The 24,271-nt window shown below is 43.4% G+C and overlaps 1 protein-coding gene across 1 annotated transcript in view; it reads left to right on the top strand.

The window, feature by feature from the left end:
• Positions 1-9,702: 9,702 nt before the first annotated feature.
• LOC121501426 (olfactory receptor 10J3-like) overlaps positions 9,703-24,271 on the top strand; it is a 148,329-nt gene continuing 133,760 nt past the window's right edge. The window contains exon 1 of the mRNA XM_041773455.1: positions 9,703-10,207. Coding sequence (XP_041629389.1) covers positions 9,703-10,207 — 505 coding nt within the window. The remainder of the gene's footprint in view (positions 10,208-24,271) is intronic.

Genomic DNA, 24,271 nt, shown 5'->3' with positions numbered 1-24,271 from the left:
TTAGGTAGGAAATCAGAGCTGCTCTTTCCTGTCGGTGACTTTGCTTGTGGTAACCTTGTGCTGTCGGAGCAGAACTTCGGCTCCACTTCTGGAGCTTGACGATCGTGTTCTCCTGCGTCAGCTGGTTCAGGGCCTGCCAGTCCCCGGGGAGCTTGGGTGTCTGCACCCAGCACACAACCGAGCTCTTTGGGGCTGCTGCAGCTCCACCCACAAATCCGGGATCCCATGAAGGACCGTCTCACCTCCTCCCTGCTCCCTCTGCGGGAATCCTGCTCCTGCCCCAGGACAGTCTCTGGGTGAGCGCCCCCAGGGGAGCCCCGCACCAGCCTCTTGGGCACCGAGGATTTCGCAGTCGCAGAGCTCGGCGTTGCCCCCAGGGAGGACCCTGCACCCATCTGGGGGACCCTGCACCCACCTGGGGGACCCTGTACCCACCCAGGGAGGACCCTGCAACCCCCTGGAATGCCACAACGCCCCAAAGTGGACCCCGCACCCACCCGGGGGGGAACCCCACAACCACCCAGAGGGAACCCCACACCCACCCAGAGAGGACCCCACACCCTCCAGGGAACCCCACCACCAGCCGTGGCCCTGGGAGAGGCGGGCGCAAGCAGGGAGGCTTCTCCCCGAGTGACCCGAGGTCCCGTGAGCCCCTCCCTGCAGGCAGGTCACCGAGGGGAGCTGGGAGCGCTTCCAGGGAAACACGGCACCAGCTCAGCCTTCTGCTCAGCGGGCAGCTTGTCTGTCCTTGTCCTGTGGTATGTCCTCTGGTCCCCAGTGGCACCGCCACCCTCCCACCCCGCCACCCTGCCACCCCGTGTGAGCACCTGCTGGTCGGGCTGGGGCCTGGGGCTGGGACCAGCAGGGGTGCAGACAGTGGTTGCCCCCGGCCCCAGGCTCTGACACCTCGGGCTCCCTGGGGTTCATGTGCAGTCGGCAAGGGGACGGAGGCCAGGATTGGGTGATGGGTTCTCCACCTCCCCCCCCCCCCCCCACCCTGGGTGCCAACCGGCAGAGCTGCTGATGAAGGGAGGGTGCGGCCTGGCCAGGAAGCGACCGGGACGGGTATTGGCTACGGGCACTGCCGGGGTGCCACCCCTGTGACCTGGCTCGGGGCTGGGAGGGTGGAGGCAGCACTGAGGGTGGCAGGAGGGGCCCAGTCAGCCCAGGGTGGGGGGGTGTCTGGCGTCACCTCCTGAGCTGGCAGTGGGCTGAATGTGCAAGGCCTCCCTCCCCGTCTCCCAGGCAAGTGGGCTGCTCTGCGACATCCCAGGTTTTCCTCTCTGCTCAGGATCGTCTCCCTCCCTGGCTAGTTCCAAACCTGCACCCTTTGCCGTGGAGTTCAGGCAACTGATAGACACCGAGTCTGGCCTCTGGGTGTGCCCCCTTGGCCCCCTTCACCCTAGCCTGACCCCCAGGCCTCCCTCCGGGCCCTGCTGGGAGCCTGGGTGACCACGGGCCTCCCCTGCCTGCGGCTGCCCCTGTGGGCTCCAGGATGGTGGGTGGGGGCTGGCCCAGGCTGTGGGTGGGGACTGTATGCAGGTGCAAGGTCACCATCACATTTTTAAAGTAATCCACTGCAGAGTCAAGTTTCACAATCACCAGCATGGGGTGTCCCCGGAGCTGTACCTCCCGCCCTGGGGCTGCCATGACTCCACCTGCCTCTTTCCTCCAGGTTCCAGACAGATCCCTCACGTTCGTCTACATCTTCTGCTTCTTTCATCCTGTGTACCTGCTCTGCCCGCGTTCTCTGTCCTCCTGGAGTCGCCTGTCTCGTCTTGGCCACTGCTCCAGACCCTCCACCTTCCCTGCCAGGCCCGGGGCTGGGCCCTGGGCCTTGGGGACCACTGTGCAGCCTGGCTTCTCCTGCTCCAGCCCCAGCGCCCGGAGCCCGAGCGCCACATCGGCAGAGCAGCCCCCTGCACCTGAGCGTTGGTGGGGACCGGGCTGCGCTCCCTCCCACTTGAGCCAAAGGCATGTGGGCCAAGGACTGGGGCCAGCCATGACCGTCTCCCAGTCCCACGGGTCCCTCCTCTAATCCCGTTGCATCCTCGCGTCTACTGTGGGCACCTGCCTGAGCCGCTCCCTGGAACCCTAAGTCCCTCTGTAACCCAGAAGCTTGGGGACCCCTGTCTGCTGCTCCAGCCTCGGGGCGCTACCCCAAAGTGTCTCCTCACTTCCTGATGCGGCCGAGGCTCCCATCCTGTCGGTGGGCAGAGGTCTTGGAATTGGACCAAGGTGGATTCCAAATCCGGTGCTGTTGGCCAACTGTGAAAACTGAAGCTTTCAAATCCGGTGCATGTATACTTCCTCGCGTGTGAAACGGTGACATGCTTCTCCCATTGCGGGGTCCTGGTGGCCGCGCGCCCAAGTACCCAGCACAGCGCGTTGGGCAGAGCGTTTGGAAGTCATCGTTGCTATGGCCTTTCAGGGGGTCACAGAATTCTGGTCTCATCAGAGACCCCTCGTGTATTCATCCAAACACCAGGGCGAAACCGTATAAAAGGCTCCATTTTACCTTTCCCTGGATCCTATCCGTGGCTTGACATTTTGCTTCACGTACACGAGTGACGCAGTGGATGTCTGTCAAATCAAACAAGCAGTGACGAAAATTTGTGCGGAGTTTTAAAAGGTGAAGGGACCAGGGAAAATACTTTAAGTCCAGCACTTTGCTATGCTGCTTCCCACAGATGAAAGGTTCCTTCCAGAAAATAATGGGAATGCCTAATACTTAGCGTTCCTCATAATGAATCAAACTGCCATGTATTTTGTGAAAAAAGCATTCCAAAGATAAATGGTTCTTTTCTTTCTTTTTGCCCTTCCTTACCGAAAGATTGAGAATTGTCACTAGATGGGACCAAACAAGGAAGACACACTTGGGGGAGGGAGTGCTTAGGAAAGTAGGGTGACCCAGAGCAGTGAAGAGGGCAGAGGAGGGGTCTGGCCGGCAGTGGGAGCCCATTCTGGGCCTGGGAGGTGGAGTAGGGGAGGAGGCAGTGGGGAAGAGAGGCTGGTTACCTGCAAGGAAATGGATCCCCACTATCCCTAATATAGTTCCCTACTGTATCTGCTGTGATATGGAAGTGGAGAAACTCGGTTATCCTGTGGTGTTAGACGAGAATTTGTGGTTTTGCTGTGAATTCCTTTCCTACTCGACGCTGTATTTCACTAAGAGTAAACAGGGATCCTTGAGGAGGTGGCTAATTCCAGTCCTGAGGCAGGGAAAGTAGAAGATGAACCTGGACTACTGTTTGGTGTCAAAAGGAAGGAAATGATCAAAGAATAATGGAGAGCTGTCAGAAGGACACTAGAGCTAGAGTGAAGGGGATCCCACTGGCTGCCCTGGGAGTCATTTGAGAATCCACATTAAATCGTGGAAGTAATCACAGCCCATTGAATAAGAGTAAACAATCTAAAGTGATTTAGGTGAATAAACAAATTAGAGGAACAGGGCATTTACATAGCTTCAGACTACATCCTTGCAAATTCATAGAGAAAGAGTGACTTCAAGGTAGAGAACTGTGATGTATGCCACCTTAAGCAGTCCAACTGAGTGTCATTAGGAGTGGGATCACTCAGAATCCTGTGCCTCTCCATTGCACGTGGTGAAGCAACATGCAGCATCCTCCATCCTTCCAGGGACATGACCTCAGTCTACTCATGAGAAAAATATTAGACAAGCCAACCTTTAAGGATCTTCAATGACATATCTGGCCTGTAACCTTTGGAAGTGCCCAGGTGATAAGAGACCAGGATAGATGAAACTTCTAGAAAAAAGGAGGCTAACAAACACCCCATGCTGGTGATTGTGAAGCTTGACTCTGCAGCGGATTACTTTAAGAATGTGATGAGAACACTTGGCAAGATATGGGATGGGATCTGAGAAGTAGAGGAGAGTGGATCAGCATTAATTTCTTGATGTAGGTGCCTGCTCTGTGGTGCGGTGGGTAAGGGTCGTCGTTTCTGGGGAGTATTGGAGTATTTGGAGGTGGTGAGCCCTGTACCAATAGCCTGTCTTCTGATGGTTCCAGGCCCTTGGGCTGCACCTTCTTAACTTCTTTCTGAATTTGAGGGGAAGAGAGTGTGAAGAGTTTAGACAAAATGGCACTCCATCTCGCCCAGGGCTATGACTGAACCATGGACAAGGCAAAAGGAAGATGTATGATTTGGGCCACAGAAAATGGGGATGACTATTTACTAGACAGACCTGTGTGTTGGGTGACCAGTCACCCTGCAGAGACCAGCCTCTTTGGAAAGTCATTTTCTTGATCGGGTGGAAGGGGAGAGGTGAGGTGGGGCAGGGGCTTCATTCCCCTCCTTTTCTCTAGAAGTCATTCTTAGGGCCTTGAGGGAAAGCATGTATGGGGTTAGGAAGACTCAAAAAGGAATAGGGAACTCTCCAGTTTAGGAGGGGAAAGTATTGGAATGGTGGAAAACTGGACTCTGGGTCTTAATTTCTTAAGTTCTCACTCTGTTTAGGTGAGACACCATGGTTCCTGACTCAATGTCTCTGGCATTTTGTGCTTATGTGATAGGATTTCCTTCTCAAGGAAATGCTCACTGACATTTTTAAACTTAAAGAGGCCTGTTGTCTCCTACTTACTCTCAACCAATTGGGAGTTCACGATGATGAAAAAAAAAATGGGGCAAAATAGAAACAATTGGTGAATCCAGGGAAAGGGGATGCTGGAGGTGTTCCTCGCATTAGACTTGCACCTTTGTGAGCTGGAAAGATTGTTTAAAAATGTCAAAAGACTGTTGGCCAGGGGGATAGGCATCTGTGACGGCACTGCCTCAGTCAGGGCTGGGGGAAGGCCGGAACGGAAGGTGGCCAGAGATGTTTGAGATTCATTAGATTAAGGGATTTATGAATGTGCTTCAGGTAACTTCCAAAGTCAGGGGTGATGCAAGATCGCGAGGTCCCTGTACAGTTGAGTAAAGACTGAATCCAGAGCTACTGGGTTTGAAATGGTCGAACGGGATTTGGGGGCTACTTAGTTCCTTAGCGTGACTTCCATTGAGGCGCCTTGGAGGCTTAAGGACATTTAACTGCAGTAGATGAACCTGGCTCCGCCGTTGATACGACTACTTGATCCTGATCCGTGCACGTGTGCATGAAATAAAACGCACAATCCTAGGCTTCTGGCACGGTCTTAAGGTATAAAGGAGGATATAAAAAGGACACTAAAATCTTCGCATTCCGTAACTTCAGGTGAGAGACGAATAAGCACAAACCAAATGGAAAAACTAAAATATCTGCTGCAGTCTGAGGATCTTGAGAGAGGGAGGGGAGGGGAGAGGGGCTTGTGCCTGTCGAGATGAGCAGCCACTGGGCAAAGCTAGGGAGCTCTGGCTGCCGGGAACATGACCTGGCCGTCAGAAAGTCTCCCACAAGGAATTCAACTACCATACTCAGGCTGTGGTTTACTAAGATAATCTTTCCCGCTGAAATGGAATCTATTAATAAGTGAGCATTTTTGGGAATTAGTGGATTTCGCTCAAGCACCCTCTGTCTTGGAAATGCTCCACAGAGTAGTCTCCTGGCCTCTAAAGACGGTTCCTGTACCACACATGCGTGTCCGTGACATCCTCTCAATAAAGTCAAGGATAAGGGAAAGAAACCATTTGAAATGATGACTCCAAGCTACCAAACTATGAAGCACCAACCCCTTGGAAAGACAAAGATGCTCCATTTTTAATGAACTCCCCTGATAACCTGTCTGGAGTCTAATTCTACTGGTTCCCTCGAGAGGTTTAGGAAGTTTCGAGGAAGAGGTTAGGGAGAGCAGGGCTAGTCAACAAGGCTTTTCCTTGGAGACTCCTCTTGATGGAAGAGTTTATAGGGGCTCCTTCTCTTATAAACAGCTTTCAGAGCCAAGGGAGCCAGTAGGTATGTCATGTGCAACTTTTTCTGAGCTACGGTCCTATCTGGAGAGATGTACGTGACTGTAAGATTGCACATTCTTGAAAAGGTGACAGGGTTTTTGGGTTTTGTTACAGATACTGTCAGACTAGCTTGGAGCGGTATTGGGGATGCCCGTGTATCCTCCTGGGGCTGACTTGAGTCCCGCTTGATTCTGCATCCATCTTGGGCTGGGATCTGGAGTTCTGGGATGGGAAATCAAATATACCAAATGGGCTCAGGTCCTAAAAGCTCAGCCTTACACATCCTTTCCCATCATCCAACGATCAAGTGTTTTTTTTTTTTCCCCCACTGCTTTTGGATAGTTATAATAATGAGATTTTTAAAGAGGTCACTTTATCCATCCCTGGAATCTTAGAATTTTTGTGTCAGGGTCTCTGGAGAAGAGGCCATAGGTTTTTATTTATTTTCTGCAAGATTAATTGACATGTAATATCAATGTTTCAGGATATTAGCCTGAATTGCACATCTAAAATCCTTTCCCTTTCCCTAACAGGTTCACTCAGATTTAAATAACAGATAGATGACTTGTTGTAAGTATCAAATTCTGTAGTAGTTTCTTTCCTTATAAATGCAGTTTCTCTTTGCAACTTTGGAAATTTCCCCCCTCTTTTATTTGGAGTATAATCTTCATGATTGAAACATTGGCTGCACTAACTCTTTATTATGTTAGCCTGTTGTGGTGGTTTTATTTTCCCAAGAGGAGAATCTGCAAATACTTTTCTGTGTCTCTCATCTTTCATTATCTCAGTGTTCTCTTCTTTGTGTTGCCTTAAAAAAAAAAAAAAAAAGTTCTTAGATGGCTGCTGCTTATCACAGAGCTGATATCAAGGATAATTTTAAGTGATTTGCCCCAAACTACATGTTTTGACCTTGAAAGATTCCAGAGAAGTTTCCCAAGCCCTGGATGATTCCTGTGTTTCTTACATTCTAATGAGCCCCTAAAGAATTGTAGTTCTAGCGGTGACAGATTTGCAGGGATGGAGTCTAATTTGCAGCTGAGAGCCTTCCAAAAAAATGAACTTTGAGGTATTTACCTCATATGATACACAATAATGTAATAAAATGCACCAATTTTAAGTATCCATTTTGTTGAGCTTTGATGAATTTATACATCTGATACCTACCACCATACTCAACATTTCCTTTATTCCAAAAAGTTCCCTTGTGTTCTTTTGCGGTCAATTCCCTAACAATTCTGGCAAGGACTGGTCTGTTTTCTTGCGCTATAGATTAAATTAGCATTTTCTAGAGTTTCATAGAAATAGAAAAGGGTACCCATTCAGTACAATTCTGACTGCTGTGATTCAGTACATTAGGAATCAGCCATGTTTCGTTTGTATTAGTAATCTCTTCCTTTTGCTGTTTGATTATTTCATTACATGGATATGCCCTAAGCATTTGAGTTTCCAGCTTTGGGCTTCTAAAAAATGAATGTGACAGGACAGTCCGTGAAAATGTCTGTACACAGATGTGGACACTGTGTGGACACATATTTTAATCTTGTGTAACTACTTAGGAAAGTCATTGAGTCGTGAGATTAGTATATGTTTACCTTTCTGAAAACTTGCCAAACTTGTACAAATTGGTTATTACCATTTTATATCACCACCTCCAGTGGAATTAGGGGTTCCATTTTCTTTACCTCCTTGCCAATAGTAAGTGTTAAACTTTTAATTTTAGCCATGTGAGTGGGTGTGTAGTGGTATTTCAGTTTTATTTTTCATTTCTCTGGTGGCTAATGAGGGGATATTGATCATCTTTCATGTGCTTTTCAACCATTTGTATATCTTTTGTGAAATGTCCAAATATCTTTCCAACTTGAAAAGTGTCTTAGTATTGAGTTGTAAGAATTCTGTATATATTCAGAATACTAGCTTAGACATATCTATTGTGAACATTTTCTCTCAATCTGTGGCTTTCTTCCTCATTTTTCTAACAGTATCTTTTGAAGAATAGAAGCTTTAGTTTTGACAAAGTTCAATTTGTGACTTTCCTTATGGTTTATGCTTTTTTTTGTATTTAAGAACTCTTGCTCATTCTTGTGAAGATTTAGTTTCAGCTTTTATATACGTATCTTTGATTCATTTTGAATGATTTTCGGTGTATGGGGTCTTCCCCCCATATAGATATCCAGTTCTAGCAACTTTTGTTGAAAATACTATCATTGAGCTATCTTAGAACTTTATCAGAAATCAATTAACTGAATGTGTGGATCATTTTTGGTTTCTGTTTTTGTTCCATTGAGCTATGTCTACTCTTAAACCAATACCACGCCACCTTGATTACTGTAGTCTCCGAATGAAGTAGTGCAAGTTCTTTACTTTGTTCTTTGAAATTGTTTTGGCATTCTTGGTTCTTTGCATTTCCACATAAATTTTGGAATAGGAGTTTTTTTTTATTATCCCAAATAGAGGGTTTTTAGTATCCTAATCTTTTGTTGAATCATTGTGAATCCAGAAATTTGGACAGATTCGAGAACTTGTTTAAGGAAAAATTTTACTGAATGTGGTATTGAATAGATCCAGACCTAAAATGCTGACCCCTATAGACTGGAATAATGGTGATGTCACTGAGGAAGTTGGAAAAATAGAGATGGAGAGCTTTTGCTGAATATCAGAAGGGTAGAGGTTTCATTTGCTTTTGAAGTTACAAAATTATGTTTGCAAGACCCACAAGTAGAGAAGCCCAGGGCAAATTGTAGACTTGGGGGAGAGATTGCTCCTAAGTCTCTTTTTCCATCAATCAACATAGAAATAATAACAGAAGGATGTCGTGGGACAGTGTGGAGAGAAAGCAGGGGCCAAGTATTAAGTGTAGCAGCACTTACAATGCGGATGGAGTGAGCAGGTTCATGGAGGATAAGTATCCAAGCACTGAGAAGAGAGCGAGAGCACAGTGTCATGGAAACCAAGGTCACAGAAGATTTCCAGGAGGCAGGGTTTTCAGAAGTGTCAAAAGAGGAGAAAGCAAAGTCTGACAGTTTTAACCACGGAGGCTCTGGTGACATATGAGAGAACGGTTTGATGGAAGTGAACATGATTGAAGCCAAATTTCAGGGAATTTGAGAGGGTGGGGAAGAGGAAGTCTGAAAATTAAAAGAGAACAATGGAATGGTCTCTGTAGAGACCCACAGGATCAGCTTCATGCTCTCTGCATAGGATGTGTATCCCTTTTGATAAAGGGGACTAGTGAACTGTTTCTCAACATTATATCAAATCCAGTGTGGACCAGATTTAAAAAAATCAATAAGCCAGTTTAGCCCAAAGCAGCTGACAGACTCCTTCCTCCTCTCTCAGCTCCGGCACGTACATTATCTTGTCTGTGCCTTGAATTGTGCTAACACTTTCCTGTTGTGGTGGAGACAAAGCTATGTCTTCTCATCACCATTCTCTCTTCCTGACCCCACCTCTTAAAAGGATGACTGGAGTCAGCAAAAGAGATCTCTTCAGTGGCACCTGAGTAAGCAGAGTGATCACGGCGGGTTTCTGTGAGGGGCTGCTGACCTCTTTGGACCGTATTAGCTCTCGGAGAGAGGTTTCTCGGTTCAGAACTCAACAGAACTCAACGGAATGAAGCACCATATCAAAGCCCTTGGGGATGTGTGTGAGGTGGGCCTTTATTCAGGAATAACCGGCCTGAGCTCACTGGTCAAGGGGAGGGAGTCGGACTCACCCTCCGGCTTCACCGTCCTGGTCTCTCCCCACGGAGTCCAGCTGCTGAGGGGGATGTTCTCCTTGATGACTTCCTTTCTTGCTTTCAGACCCTGGTCTAGCAGAATGCAAAGAAAGAACTCCACGGAAGTGACAGATCTCATCTTCTTGGGATTTTCTATCTTTGGAAAGCACCAGCTAACGCTCTTTGTGGTTTTCCTGACTGTCTACATTTTAACTCTAACTAGTAATGTCATCATTGTGACCGTCATCCGTGTTGACCGCCACCTGCACACGCCCATGTACTTCCTCCTGAGCATGCTGGCCAGTTCTGAGACTGTGTACACACTGGTCATTGTCCCACGAATGCTTTCTAGTCTCCTTTTTCATAACCAGCCCATCTCCTTGGCAGGCTGTGCAACTCAGATGTTCTTTTTTGTCACCTTGGCCACCAGTAACTGCTTCTTGCTTACAGCGATGGGCTATGACCGCTACCTGGCGATCTGCAGCCCCCTGCGGTACATGGTCCTCATGAGCAAAGGAGTGTGTGCCACCTTGGTATGCGGGTCCTTCGGCACCGGCCTGGCTATGGCAGTTCTCCATGTGGCAGCCATGTTCAACTTGCCCTTCTGTGGCACAGTGGTGGAGCACTTCTTCTGTGACATTTACCCAGTCATGAAACTTTCCTGTGTTGATACCACTATCAATGAGATGATCAATTATGCTGTCAGTTCGTGATCCTGGTCCCTGTGGGCTTGATCTTCATCTCCTATGTCTTCATCATCTCTGCCATTCTCAAGATTGCCTCCGCAGAAGGCCGGAAGAAGGCCTTTGCCACCTGCACCTCCCACCTCACCGTGGTCATCGTCCACTATGGCTGCGCCTCCATCGCCTACCTCAAGCCCAAGTCGGAGAACTCCATAGAACAAGACCTCCTCCTCTCGGTGACTTATACCATCATCACGCCTCTGCTCAACCCTGTTGTCTACAGCCTGAGGAACAAGGAGGTCAAAGATGCCCTCCGCAGAGCTGTGGGCAAAAACATCATAACAGATCGAATCACTTTGTCAGGAGACGTTTAGCCCAGTGTAACGTGTGTCTGCTCACAAACATGCTACCGAACACAAGTTCATCAGAGACGGTGCTGCTTGAGAATGTCAAAGAGTAGAAATGCTGATTTTTCATGCTCCAGAGACAAGGCGGAAAGCAGGCTTACGCTCTAGTGAATATCGGACCTGAGATACCGGAATCCTTCCAAGCCAGATTAGCACTACTTGTTTCTGTGCCTCAGGATTTTAGTTTTGAGACCTTTTCTGTCCCCCCTCTTCACCTGGCTCCTCTCAGTCAAATCCTTGATGTAGTCTGGTAAGAAGATTTGAAGAGGAGGCAGTTGGAACGGATGTGGACAGGGTCTTCGGAAAACAAGCAGCAGAGCCAGCAGGAGGATGGCTTTCATCCTCAGGACTTAAATCACTTCCCCCGTAGTGATCATTTCAGAAAGGGTTTCCTTAATTCTCGCTGATTGAAAAAACGAACAGCTTTAGCAAAACTGACTTTCATTATCCAGCCATGTGAGCTTCTTCAATAGTATTCATTTCTATGTGTGTCCCTCCTTCTTTGCCATGAGGGCAAAGACCCATGTTCCCTAGAAGCAGGGAGAGACTGTATTGGTGGCTTTTCTGTCATTGCACTCTTCTCTAGACACATTTTTCATAAAGATGTTAAACCTATGGAAGCTTCTTAGATTTTTAATGTATCTGTAGCAGCTGCAGCAGATTTGAAGGAATTGTCAGGTATTGGTTGTACCGGTTCCAGAGTCTGAAGCAGCTGCCATTAAGTTCCCTTCTCTTAGTAAAGAGCTAAAACTTCATACTTCTCTTGTGTTTATATCAAAATAAGCATAACCATGCCACATGACTGTATACCCTCAGTGGGGAAGGTGGTTGGAATATTTATATTGAACTTCCCAGCAGAGTTTATCTCTACTGAGCCTGAGTTGGATGATAGTGAGAGAGGCAGACCTGGAAACGTGGGTCTTCTGACAATCCTGCTCCTCTTAGTTCATCCGGCCCCGAGTCGGAAACTAAAAGCCAGGAGCCATTTGTGTTTTTTCTGACCTGTGCCACAGAAATGGCACTGAAGCCTCCTCTAGGTGAGCAGTCATTTTCTTCTGCTCTCCATATCCCTTTGAGGAGGAAGTACCACGGCTGAAGGCTGGCGGGGTTATCTTTGTCCAGTGTCCCCTGTAGCAGGCTGTCACAGTCAGATGCTGTAATAGCTGATGCCAGTGAGAATGATGGAGATTAACAAGACAGGAAACAACACATGTTGGAGAGGATGTGGAGAAAGGGGAACCCTCCTGCACTGTTGGTGGGAATGTGAACTGGTGCAGCCACTCTGGAAAACTATGAAATTGTATGGAGGTTCCTCAAAGAGTTAAAAATAGATCTGCCCTATGACCCAGCAATTCCACTGCTGGGGATTTACCCCAAAGATACAGATGCAGTGAAAAACCGAGACACCTGCACCCCGATGTTTATAGCAGCAATGTCCACAATAGCCAAACTATGGAAGGAGACTCGGTGTCCATCGGCAGATGAATAGATAAAGAAGCTGTGCTCTTTGTATACAATGGAATATTCCTCAGCCATCAGAAAAACAAATACCCACCATTTGCTTCAACGTGGATAGAACTGGAGGGTATTATGCTGAGCGAAGTAAGTCAATTAGAGAAGGACAATTGTCATATGGTTTCACTCATACGGGGAATATAAAAAATAGTGAAAGGGATCATAGGGGAAAGGAGAGAAAATGAGTGGGAAATATCAGAGAAGGAGACAAACCATGAGAGACTCCTAACTCTGGGAAAGGAACAAGGGGAAGGGGAAGGGGAGGTGGGCGGGGGTGACTGGGTGACGGGCACTGAGGGGGGCACTGGACGGGATGAGCACTCGGTGTTATGCTATATGTTGGCAAATTGAACCCCAATAAAAATATACAAAAAAATAGCTGATGCCAGCTGACAACCAACACCTGCTCTACCTCCAGAAGAGGTGTCCTAGTTCTGTAAAAAGTATGTGGTTGGACCTCAGAGGGCTTTTGAACTTTCTGAAATTACTGCATCATGAGTATAAAGGTGAACATGTCTTTTCCTTCATGTTCTTATAGAACATTTTCTCTGATAGAACTCTTTCTTCTCCGATATCCTGGGAGAAATGAGACAAGATCCAACTTCATTCTTCTATAGATAACTTCCACAATTTCCTTAAACCCAAAGAAGCAGTCTTTGACCCCATCCATTTCTTGCCTATGTGGGTGCTGCTGCTTTTTCATTAAGTTGGGGAAATGGCGTGGGTGCTGCTTAGCTGGGAGGCTGAGGGAGGAGGGTAGGTGGACACCAGTGGGCACGTGAAGTTGTCTTTATGGAGTTTCCTTGCCTTCTCCCATTTCTTCCCCCCAAATCCCTAAGTTTTTAAACATCAGTCCTGCCACTCCCCTCTTACCTCATGGACAGGTAAACACTCCTCTGGTGTTATGTGGGCTACATACTTGGCATGATTTCACTTTCACGTGAGGAAACTGCTCCTACAAAGGATGCGCAGCCAACAGTACAAGGGTTCATAGGCCTGTGTGGCCACAGGTCCTCCCAGTAGGATGAATCAAGAACAGTGACTCCTTTTATTATGGGCTTCTATAATTGTAACACTTAGCCCCCATGTTAGCAAACCATCTCTCTTCATCGTCTTTATCCTTCACCAAGATCTCTACTGGTGCTCCTTCATTTTCTCTTGGATGCCACAAACACCTCTATTCTTCTAGTACTTTTGCTCAGCTCTTTTGTTCATCAGAAAAATACTCATAATACCTTAATCTACATATATTTCTCAAGCACTATGTCAAGCCATTTACTAGTTTTGGGTTCATAACAATGGGGAACGCAGGGACTGGGTTTCATGTTATTCACAGTTCAGTGGGGAAGACAAAATTGCATAAAGTGCAATTGCTTTCAGCACATGCATGGGATTCTTGTTTGGGGTCAGGGGTGTTAAAACACAACTGATTGGATCTATTTTGAAGGTGAGGAGAGAATTCATAGATGTCTAACTTTTTGCAGCATTGGGTCAGTTGAAGTCTGGGAGATTGGGGGGGTGGGGTGGGGAGGAACCTGAGCAGAGACACAGTCTGTAAAATCTGCAAGTGTCAGGACAGCAGGTTTTTATTCATCTCTGTATGCCTACTGCCATGTCAGGTTTTCGCCTGGCAAGTAGTGGGTACTTTGTATATCTCTGCATAGATGAACGTGTGAACACCTATTAAATATAAGGTCCTATCTGGGAAGGTACAGGGTTTTTTGTTTGTTTGTTTGTTTTTGATAGATCTATCCTATTTTCCTCTGTCTGCCTTATAGACTTCCCTCGCTGAAAGTAAACCAACAGAGAAAAGAACAGCAAAGCCTACCTGAAATTACTTTTCCCCATTATGCAATTGCCTGCAAGCAGTTCTCACTTCATAAATGATTGACATTCATACATTAGTCACTTAAAAGTGGGCTAGAGAAAAATCCTCCTTTTGAAGGAGACTGGATTAACACTAGGTTAGTATGTTTTAGTCATAACCAGGTTAATGAAAGACTTTGAAGTGATTGATAGCTTGACCTAGAAAACCAGGAGTTAAGGTATTTTAAAACTTTTTTTTAAAAAAAAATATGAAACCAACTAATATGGGTCTTAAAACTCCGGAAGTATAATTTTCACAGTGTTGACTTCATAGCTTCTCTAGAGAAAAACTAGTTTCATCTGAGATCCTTCCACATTACCCTACTTATCATGCATGATGTGTTAGAGGAGAAAATAGTTGCAGCTCTCCCAACAATAAGTAGAACAAACATTTTCTTGAGTACAAATGTTTCGGGGAGGAGAGGGAGGAAGGGTGGTCAGCAGGAGAGGAAATTAAGCTGAAAGGCAGGCAGGGAGGATGTGGCACATGGAAGTTAACATTTAGGGCATATTTTAAAAGGCACAAGATTCCAAATCAGTTTTGTACTCTTGCTGAGGTGTGTCTGCATGTGAGTGTGTATGTGAGATTATGTGTGTATGTGCATGCACATGTGCTTTTGTGGGGAGAGATAACATTTGAAAGTTTTAGATGTGATGAGTGCCACGATAAGCAGTATTGTTGTCTTCCTGTTATGTACTAACTATCCCTAATATTTATGTAGCTCTTTATAGTTCATGAAGATCTTTCCCATTCATGACCTCACTGGAGTTTCCCAGCACTCCTATGAAGGACCTTTGTCAGATCAACACAGTCGGGATGGATTAAGTGACTTTCCTGAGGTCGCATACACCATTAGAGCTAGGGCTAACATAGAAGTGAGCCTCAAGATCTGTTAGTTCTGAATGACCTGCTCTTACTCCATGTATGCATACGTACTCTATTCTTACCAGGGAATAAGGTATGATGAGTAAACATTATGTTTAAATGCTAAAGCTTCATTTCAATCAGTAGCAATGGACTCTCTATGAAATGTCCTATTTCTTTCTCTGCCTTTGTAAACAAGGCATATTGAAAATCATGAATATATTTCCTTAAATGTTTACTATGAGGCACTTAAATTTATCTTGTGGTTCAATAATTTCTTCACTTGAAATAGAGCTTACAATAGTGTTTGTTTCTGACTTAAATGACCCACACATTCCAGAATTTTGAGTTTTGTGTTAGCCTTGTATGATTTCTGAATTTTTAAATGATTCAGTTTTTTCAATCAACAAATAGGCCTGTCAGCTCTGAGTATTAGGCACTGGATTAGGCACTAAGGATCCAGAAATAAGACCTGAGTCTTGTTGTTGAGTATAATAATTTACTTGCAATGCATTTTGATAAAGAATTATTAGTGCTATACAGGAATTCTCTGGAACTACAGAGAAGAAAATGGCATAACTTAGTTGGTGACCTTCATCTTTGTATGTACTAGTAGAAACAGGTCACAGTGAATGAGTTTGGTAAGTCCAAACAGTTTTCTAGGGAGACTTCCCAACATTGTCTACTCAGGTAGCAAGTGCACTAAGATTAATGAATCCAGAATTTCTATAATGGGTCATCCACCATGTCTAGTATACAATTACAAAATGTGTTCAGCATGGGAACAAAAAAAGAATATGACCCATAGTCAGCAGAAAGGCAATCTATATAAATTAACTTCAAGATGGCCCAAATTAATGGTCAGGGACCTAAAAACAGCTGGTATATATGGGTTAAGTGACTTAAAAATAAAGTCCTAATGATCAAACCTATGTGGGATGCCAGTCAAGAACTTAGTTGTAATAAGGGAAAAATGAATTCATAGGAATGAAAATTAAAATACTTCAAATGAAATATTGACTAAAAGAGTTGATTAAACTGAAAATGCCTCAACAGATTCTAGAAAATGAGGAAGACTGAAACATGAACAAAATGAGGTTTCAGTGATTGATGCAACAATATATAGTAGTCTAATGTCCATGTAATTGGAGCCTCAAAAAGAGAATAGAATGTGTCAAATACTTGAAGACCAACTGGCCAAAAATTTCCCAAATTAATGAGAAATTGAAACTTTTACGGATCCAAGAATCTCCATGAATCCCAAGAATGATCAATGAAAAGAACAAATCTATGTATTTCAGAGTCAAATCTTTAAAACCAAAGATAAAGTTTTGAAAGTCACTAGATAAAAGTAACCTGTTACATGCAATAACAATCACTTCACTTTTCATTAGAAGCAAAGGAGACCAGTAAGCAAATGACTTTTAGTATTAAGCCAGAATTCTATGTCCAGTAAAAATATTCAAAAACAAAGGTGAAATATTTTCAGATACGTGAATATCGAGATCATTTATGTGCTAACAGAAAGCTAAAGGAAATTCTTTAGGTTGAAGGTCAAGGATACCAGATGCAAGCTATAGAAATGGAGATGACTGGAAATGGCCAATAATGAGTGAATATAAAATGATACCTTGTTTTCCTTCTCTGAATGATTTTTAAGGAATATATTTAAAGAAAAATATTATGAGGCTTATAATGTATGTAATATCCTGCATATGACAATTGTAGCTCAAAGGTAAATGTAACTATATTCTTGAGATACCTTTAACAAGAAGTGGTAAATGTTAACTCTAAGAAAGATGATGATAGGTTAAGAATGCATGTGTTAATAGAGCAATGAGGTGTATAGCTGAGAAGGCAGTAGAGAAAAACAGAACAATATTTAATATAAAATAAAGGATAGATGGAGGGGTAGATGAACAAATAACAAACGAGGCAAACTAAAACCTAGCAAAACAGTAGGCGTAGACCTCAACCATATATTAATGTTTGACCTAAATATACTAATGATGACAATTGAAAAGGCAGACATTGTCAGAATGGATAAAACCCAGCAAGACAACTCTATGCTATCTACAAGAGATATACTTGAAATAAAAAATACATAAATCAAAAGAAAAAGAGGTAAGGATACACCATGTGAACTCTAATTACACTGGAATGTTTATATCTTCCAGAACTTCCTATAGCATTTGGTAGTATAGACCTTATTTCAACTTAACCTAAAAGTTTCACTATTTCATTTGTACTTTATTTTTTATTTTTTTAAAGATTTTATTCATTTATTCATGAGAGACAGAGAGAGTGAGAGAGGCAGGGACACAGGCAGAGGGAGAAGCAGGCTCCATGCAGGGAGTCTGACGCAGGACTTGATCCCCGGTCTCCAGGATGAGGCCCTGGCTAAAGGCGGCACTAAATCACTGAGCCACCCAGGCTGCCCTGTAGTACTTTATTTTTTAAAAAAGATTTTATTTATTCATGGGAGATACAGAGAGACAGAGACATAGGCAGAGGAAGAAACAGGCTTCCTGAGGGGATCCCAATGCAGGACTTGATCCTGGGACCCCAGGATCACACCCTGTGTGGAAGGCAGACCAGACCACTGAGCCACCCAGGCATCACTCATTTGCAATTTAAAGTTAGTATCAGAAAGTTGGTATCAAAAAGTTATAACGAGGGAGATTTTATTTAGATAAAGGACCTCCATAAGACCTAACAATCTTAAATGTGCACACCACTAATACTAGAGCTCCAAAATAAATAAAAACTAAATTAAATAGAGAAGTAGCTAAATCTTTGGTTCTGGTTCAAGATTTTAATACTTCTCTTAGCGATTGAGTAGACAGGAAATCAGCATTAAAGTTGTTCCAATTTCAACTGAATATTAATACTTCTAGAACATTCCAGCTAATCAATACATTTCCAAGTGCACATGGAGCCCAGAGCACATGATATGTTGTAAAACAAGATTCAATGCATTAATAGGGATTAGTATTCTACAAACTATGTTCTCTGTCCATAATGGAATTCAACAATATGGTGAAAAAATCTTGGAAAAAAATACCTAAACATTTGGAAATTAGAACAGCTTGGTAACTGATGGGTTAAAGAATAATAGAAATTAGAAATGAGATTCATAAGATATTAAAATGTAAGATATTAAAACGTGAGATTCAGCAGTGCTTAGAAAGTTGTGGATGGGCTACTTCATACAAAGAAGTAGAGAATTAGTTGTGGTCCATTCAACAGACAGAAATCAAAGTGTTTTGAACATGCAAATTGAATATAACGAGTTAATTGTAATGAGATGGCCTATTGGTTCAGGCAATATGGGGCTGCGAGTGGCCAGGTGACAGCCTCATCACCTTTTATTCCTGGTGGAAATATCTTCTCCACAAGGATGAAGACCAATGGAACTGAAGGATCCTGGGACAGGAAGAAAAATTCTGCAAGTGAATTATTAGATATAATAGGTGAAAGTAGGAGTAACTTCCCTCCCATTAACTTCTGGATCCATGAATTCCGGCTAGAGAATTGTCTGATTCAAAATGTACACTGCTTGCTTTAAAATGGAACTCCGTTATTTCAAGATCTCTCTCAACTGGTGATGTAACCCTGTCATTAGTAAGCTATTCATCTTTCCAATACATCAGCTATTTCTGGATGATGGAGTATGTGGTAAGACTAGTTTCATGAACATGAGTCTAGTGCTGTACTTCCTTTACTGTGAAATGAGTTTCTTGATCAGCTGTAATGCTGGGAAATGCAGTGATGGTGGGTAAGCCATTCTGAGGGTCTGCAGATGGTATGCTGGCAGAAGCATTATGGGCAGGGACAGCAAATCCATTTTCAGAATAGGTGCCTATACCAGCAAAGACAAATTTCTGTCCCTTCCATGATGGAAGAGGTCCAATATAATAAATCTGCCATTGGACCGTTTTTTTTTTTTTTTTCATGGGCCTTTGAACAAATGCTTAAGTAGCTGGGGAAAGAAGCTGACTGGCATCCTTAAAGCATGCCATTTTGTCCACGTGACCACTGTGAACCCTCATTTTGATTGGTGTGTTTACGTTAATGATGAAGGGTACTTCAAGGAGACTTGGCCTCCCTTTCAGTCAAGAGGCTCTGGGTCTGTGGTTTGATGTAGGTTTGGAAACTGATGGGGAGACTGGACTGGCCAACTCTGTTGACTCAAGTCAGGTGACAGGCATAGGGTCAGTTTGGGTCTGAACCGCAGTGGGCCACTTGGTTCCAGGTCTCACACTGGGGTTATTTCCTCAATTCTTGAATGTAAAATGAGAGTAGACACCCTTAGCAATTGGCAGAGTCCCCACAGTGGCTCCCTGATAGACCCTTTTCATGGTAAGTAGTCTTCTCCCTATCCAGAGAGTAAACAAGAAGCAATATCCTATTACTATGGTACTTGTAGAGATCCATTGCACTATAAAAGAGTTGAAAGAAACAGGGATGGTAATACCCATTCCATCTCTATGTAGTTCCTCCTGTTTGGCTTGTGAAGAAGTCAGATGTATGTTAGAGAATGGCTATGGGCTATTGTGAACCTAATCACCTTGTGACCTCAATTACAGTTCTTGCCTCCCAGGTGTCCTATCTTTGCTGGAGCAAAATGACAAATCTTTGGTGTGTAACTATTGACCTGAATAAAGAATTTCTCTACATACCAATTTTAAAGATAATCAGAAGCAGTAGCTTTTATTTGGAAGGGCCAACAGTGTATTTTCATGGTCTTGCTGTAAGGCCAGGATCATCCTATTCTCTGTTGTTATACAGACCACAGAAATCTTGCTCATCATAACATTTCATAAAGCCTCATACTTATCAACTATATTGATGAACTTATACAAATTGGATCTGTTGCACAGAAAGCAGCAATTACAGTAGGTGTTTAGGAAGATGTGGATGGGAGGGTCAATCCTGATTCTCTATCAGTCAGAGTCTAATTAGAAAGCCTGTGACACAGTAATTTGAATAGGGAGCTTCATATAAAGAATTATTTACTTCAAGGAACTAGATCAATGAGAGATTGATAGTGATTAGTAAAGATCATCTTGAAGAACTAGGAGTAACAGATAAAAGGACTGCCACTGTCCCCAGGGCTAAGATAGTGTTTGGAAGACAAATTTTCTCCAGAATGTGTGTTCCTGAGCCATGGAGATGTACACATTATAAGAATAGAGGGTTTGTTTTTATTTCCCCTAGAACCATTTTACTTTTTGCATACAATGAGGATTAGATCTGCAGGCATTTGTTTCTCTAATGGTGGAGCTAATTGCTTCTATACAATAAAGCTCCTCTTATCTTCCCCAGAGCCAAGGTGATGTTTTTTGATTTTTTTTTTTTTTTTTTTGGCTAGGCACCTGAGTTAAAGTATTATCTCCCTGCTTGTTTACATTTCAAAAGGGGTGGAGCTTGAAGCCCTGAAGAAATTTTCTAAGTTGTAAAAGCTGTAGACCCTGGGTTTATCTTCCTCATGGAGATATTTATTTACATAACAAAGGATTAAAGATTCTTTGCATCCTGTCTCCAAGGAGACACTCAGGAGAGGAAGAATAGCCTTTCCCTGTTATAAATGGAGGACATTCCTATTTCTTCACCTCTTGAATCCAGAGTAAGTGTGCCACTTGTGTAGGATATATTTTCCATCTGGCTCTTATCACATCACTCTGCAGGATTGCAAATGTAGGGAGACTAATGCTCCAATGTCATTCTGACTGTTGATTGTGCAGGGAGCATAATAAGAAATCTGCTCTGATTCAGAAACCTCATGTGTGCTTTCAGGAAAATTTAATAAAGATGAATATTAAAAACCCAGCAAGCACCCGAGGAAGAGGCAGCCCTTCCCTGTATGAGGGTTAAGATCCAGACCTTACTGGGGGAGGGTACAGTATTGACTTACTGTGACTCACTTCGGAATGTGCCAGAAATTTGCCCTCTAGTATGCTGGGGGACGCTGCGCCAAGGATGGTGTCTTTCTGAAGCATTTCACTATGTAAAGAGGGATGCTGAGGGAAACTGCTTATTTCTGGGGGCTATTGATTTGCCATGAACTAGAGGAGCTGGATACTGGAGGAACTACTCATGTTGTAAGACCTTAGTGCCCGTGAAGCCAGCCTGTGCTAAAGCAACTTGCCAAGTGGAGCACAGTGGGACCAGGAAGGGAAGTCCCTTCCTCCTGTAGTATCTCTGCAGGGCTTCGTCCCAACAAAGCTTAACCTGCCAGTTGTTAAGGGCCCAGCTCAGTTCCTTCACAGCAAGCAATGAAGGGAAATTTGAAATTGAAGGGCAATAAATTGATAAATGACTCAATTTATCAATTTGATATCACTGTTTCTAGTCAGGAGGGAATAACTACTACTTGATTAGTCCTTGTAGCATAAAAATATATAAAATAGAAAAATACATGAACCTACTTTCAGATCTTGGACAATGGGCACTGAAAGACAGGATTCTTGAAGGAAGACACATACCATGATTGCTCTGGCCTTTTGCCTAAAGGTACTTTGTGAAAGACAACATAGGGAAGTGAAGTCTAAGCAGGAGACAGGGTCCTACTGAGCTGAGGAGATTAAAAATTGAAATTAAGAGCTGACAGTGTGGTTGGAAACTGTGGGGAAGTGTGTGGGGGCACAAAACAGCCCCAGAGGTGCGTAAGCATCTCTTGGTCTTGAGCTGAATACCAAGCTATGCATATGAGGGACCAGGCTCTGTAAGGCTAGTATGGTATGGAACAATGACGGGGGAAAGGGAGTTAAATGGATGGTGAAGTTTGCACTTGGTTGTGAGACTTTGGTGTCTGACCAAGCAGAGAATCTTAGCAACATGGGCTGTCTGCTGAGACTTCAGTAGGACCCTATCTTAGGAAAAAAGCTATTCTAATCCTCAACTGAAGGCTAAAGAGACCTGTCAGAACTTCGTAGGGTCCATAAGTAACCTATTAATATCACAGAAAAAAAGTATAATGCTTTTTTAAAATAAACAAAAAGTGTAGCATTCTACACATAAAATTCAAAATCTTTAGCTTTCACTAAAATGCTATTAGAAGATACAGAGTGGGAAAATGTCACTTATAGTCAGAGAACAATCAGAAGAAATGAAAAATTGGATGGAATGAGCAGACAAGGATTTTTTTTGAAGCGATCACAAATACCATGGGTACATCCAAGGATTAAAAGAAAACATGAGGGGTGCCTGGGTGGCTCAATCAAGTGTCTGCCCTTGGCTCAGGTCATGATCTCAGGATCTTGGAATAGAACCCCACGTGGGGCTCCCTGGTCCATGGAGGAGTCAGCTGTTCCCTCTACCCCTCCCCCTGCTCATGCTCCCTCGCTCTCAAAATCCTAAAAGAAAATTCTTAAAATAGATAAAAGAAAACTTGGATGTAATGAGAGAGAATGGAAGATTGAAAAGAACCAGATGTACCTTCTGGATGTAAAAGGAGATAAGTGGTCTGCAATGAATTTCACCAGATGGGGTTAATAGATGGGGAACCGTAGAAGAGAAGATCATCGAACGTGAAGAATAAGCAATAGAAATGAGCTAAAAGAGAGCTTATAAATAAGATGGGAAACAGCCTCAGTAACCTGTGGAAAAAAGTCTCATGCCCCCATGTAAATGCTGGTTAGAATCTCAGAAGGAAAGACTAGACAGCAAAAAGGACAGTAGGAATACTTGGACACATTATTAGCAATATCATTTTAAAATTGGGTAAAAATCACAAAACTACATAACAAATTCAAGGAGATACAAGTAAGGAATACACTTATACCCCACCCACTCCAGGGCACCTCCACATCACATTGCTGAAACTGGTGATGAGGGGAACATTAAAAGTTACAAATAGAATTACCCTATGATCCAGCAATTACACTACTAGGTATTTACCCAAAGTTTACAAAAATAAAATATAGATTTGAAGGGGCACATGCACCCCAAAGTTTATAACAGCATTATCAACAATAGCCAAACCATGGAGAGAGCCCAAATATCCATATATCCATATATATCTTGCCATTGCAACAACATGAAACTAGAGTGTATTAGGCTAAACCAAATAAGTCAGAGAAAGACAGATACCATAGGATTTCACTTGTGTGGAATTTAGGAAACAAACCAGATGAACACATGAGAGAGGGGAAAATATAAACAGGGAAACCACAAGATTCTGAAGGATAGAGAACAAACTGAGGGTTGATGGAGGGAGGTAGGAGAGGGATGGACTAGATGGGGGATGGGGGGTGGGTATTAAGGGCAGGGCACTTGTTATGATCACTGAGTTATAGATAAGTCACTAAATTCTGCTGAAACCCACATTACAATAGAATTTAAAAATTTGAAGAAAATGCCAAGGAGAAATTATGTACATGGGAATATAGAAGAAATGGAGATTTCTTGTTAAAAAACAATGCAAGTCAGAAGACAGTGAAACGGTATTTTTTAAATGCTAAATGACAAAGTCTGTAAGCTTAATTTTATATTCAGAGAGAATAGGACTAAAAATGAGGCTAAATAATTTTTCAGACAAACCAAAGAACTTATTACCAACAGGCCTGCCCCACAAGAAACGTTGAATTCTTTAGACAGAAGGAAAATCATCCCAAATGGCAACGTGGATATACACCAAAAAATAGATTTGTGTGAATAGAATTCAAAAAAAATTTTTTTAAAGATGTATGGTGGCGTTTAAAACATGTAGAGCTATAGAAAATAGCACAGAGGGCAGGAGAGGGAAGGACACTTGAGATCTTCTGTGTGAGGTGGCTTAATGCTTATGCGGGTGTACCCGACAAAGGTAATAGTATAAACTCTGAGCAACCGCTAAAAAGTGAAGCAAAGTAATTAAGAAGCCAATATTGCAGATAAAATGGAATTGTAAAACATGCCTGGTTGATTCAAATTAGTCCGAATAAGAGGGAAAAATGGAACGAAGGTTTTGGGCTACCATTTTGTTCTATTTGACCCAACTGTATTGATAATTACATTAAACCTAATTGCTATGAACTTGCCAGTTAAAATGGTGAGTTTGTGAGGAAAACGACTTTACTGTGTTTTCTATATAAAGTATGCTTCAAATATAAAGAAAAAGATGATGAAAAATTATGTACTATGCAAACACTAAACAGTATATTGATCGTTTTAAGAGGGGATGTATCACGATCATAACCAGGCAAGCCATCAGGAAGATGTAACCGTGCAAACATGTAATAGCAGAGCTTCAAAACCTGTGATGGAAAAATGGACAGAACTGACAGTAGACTAGAGCCACAATTATCCTTGAAGAGTTCAATAATTCTTTCTCAATCATTAACAAATAGGC

This window comes from Vulpes lagopus, chromosome 11, assembly GCF_018345385.1.
Source record: "Vulpes lagopus strain Blue_001 chromosome 11, ASM1834538v1, whole genome shotgun sequence".
Taxonomy (NCBI): domain Eukaryota; kingdom Metazoa; phylum Chordata; class Mammalia; order Carnivora; family Canidae; genus Vulpes; species Vulpes lagopus.
The sequence above is the reverse complement of the archived record's forward strand: the minus strand, read 5'-3'. Positions and strand labels throughout refer to the sequence as shown.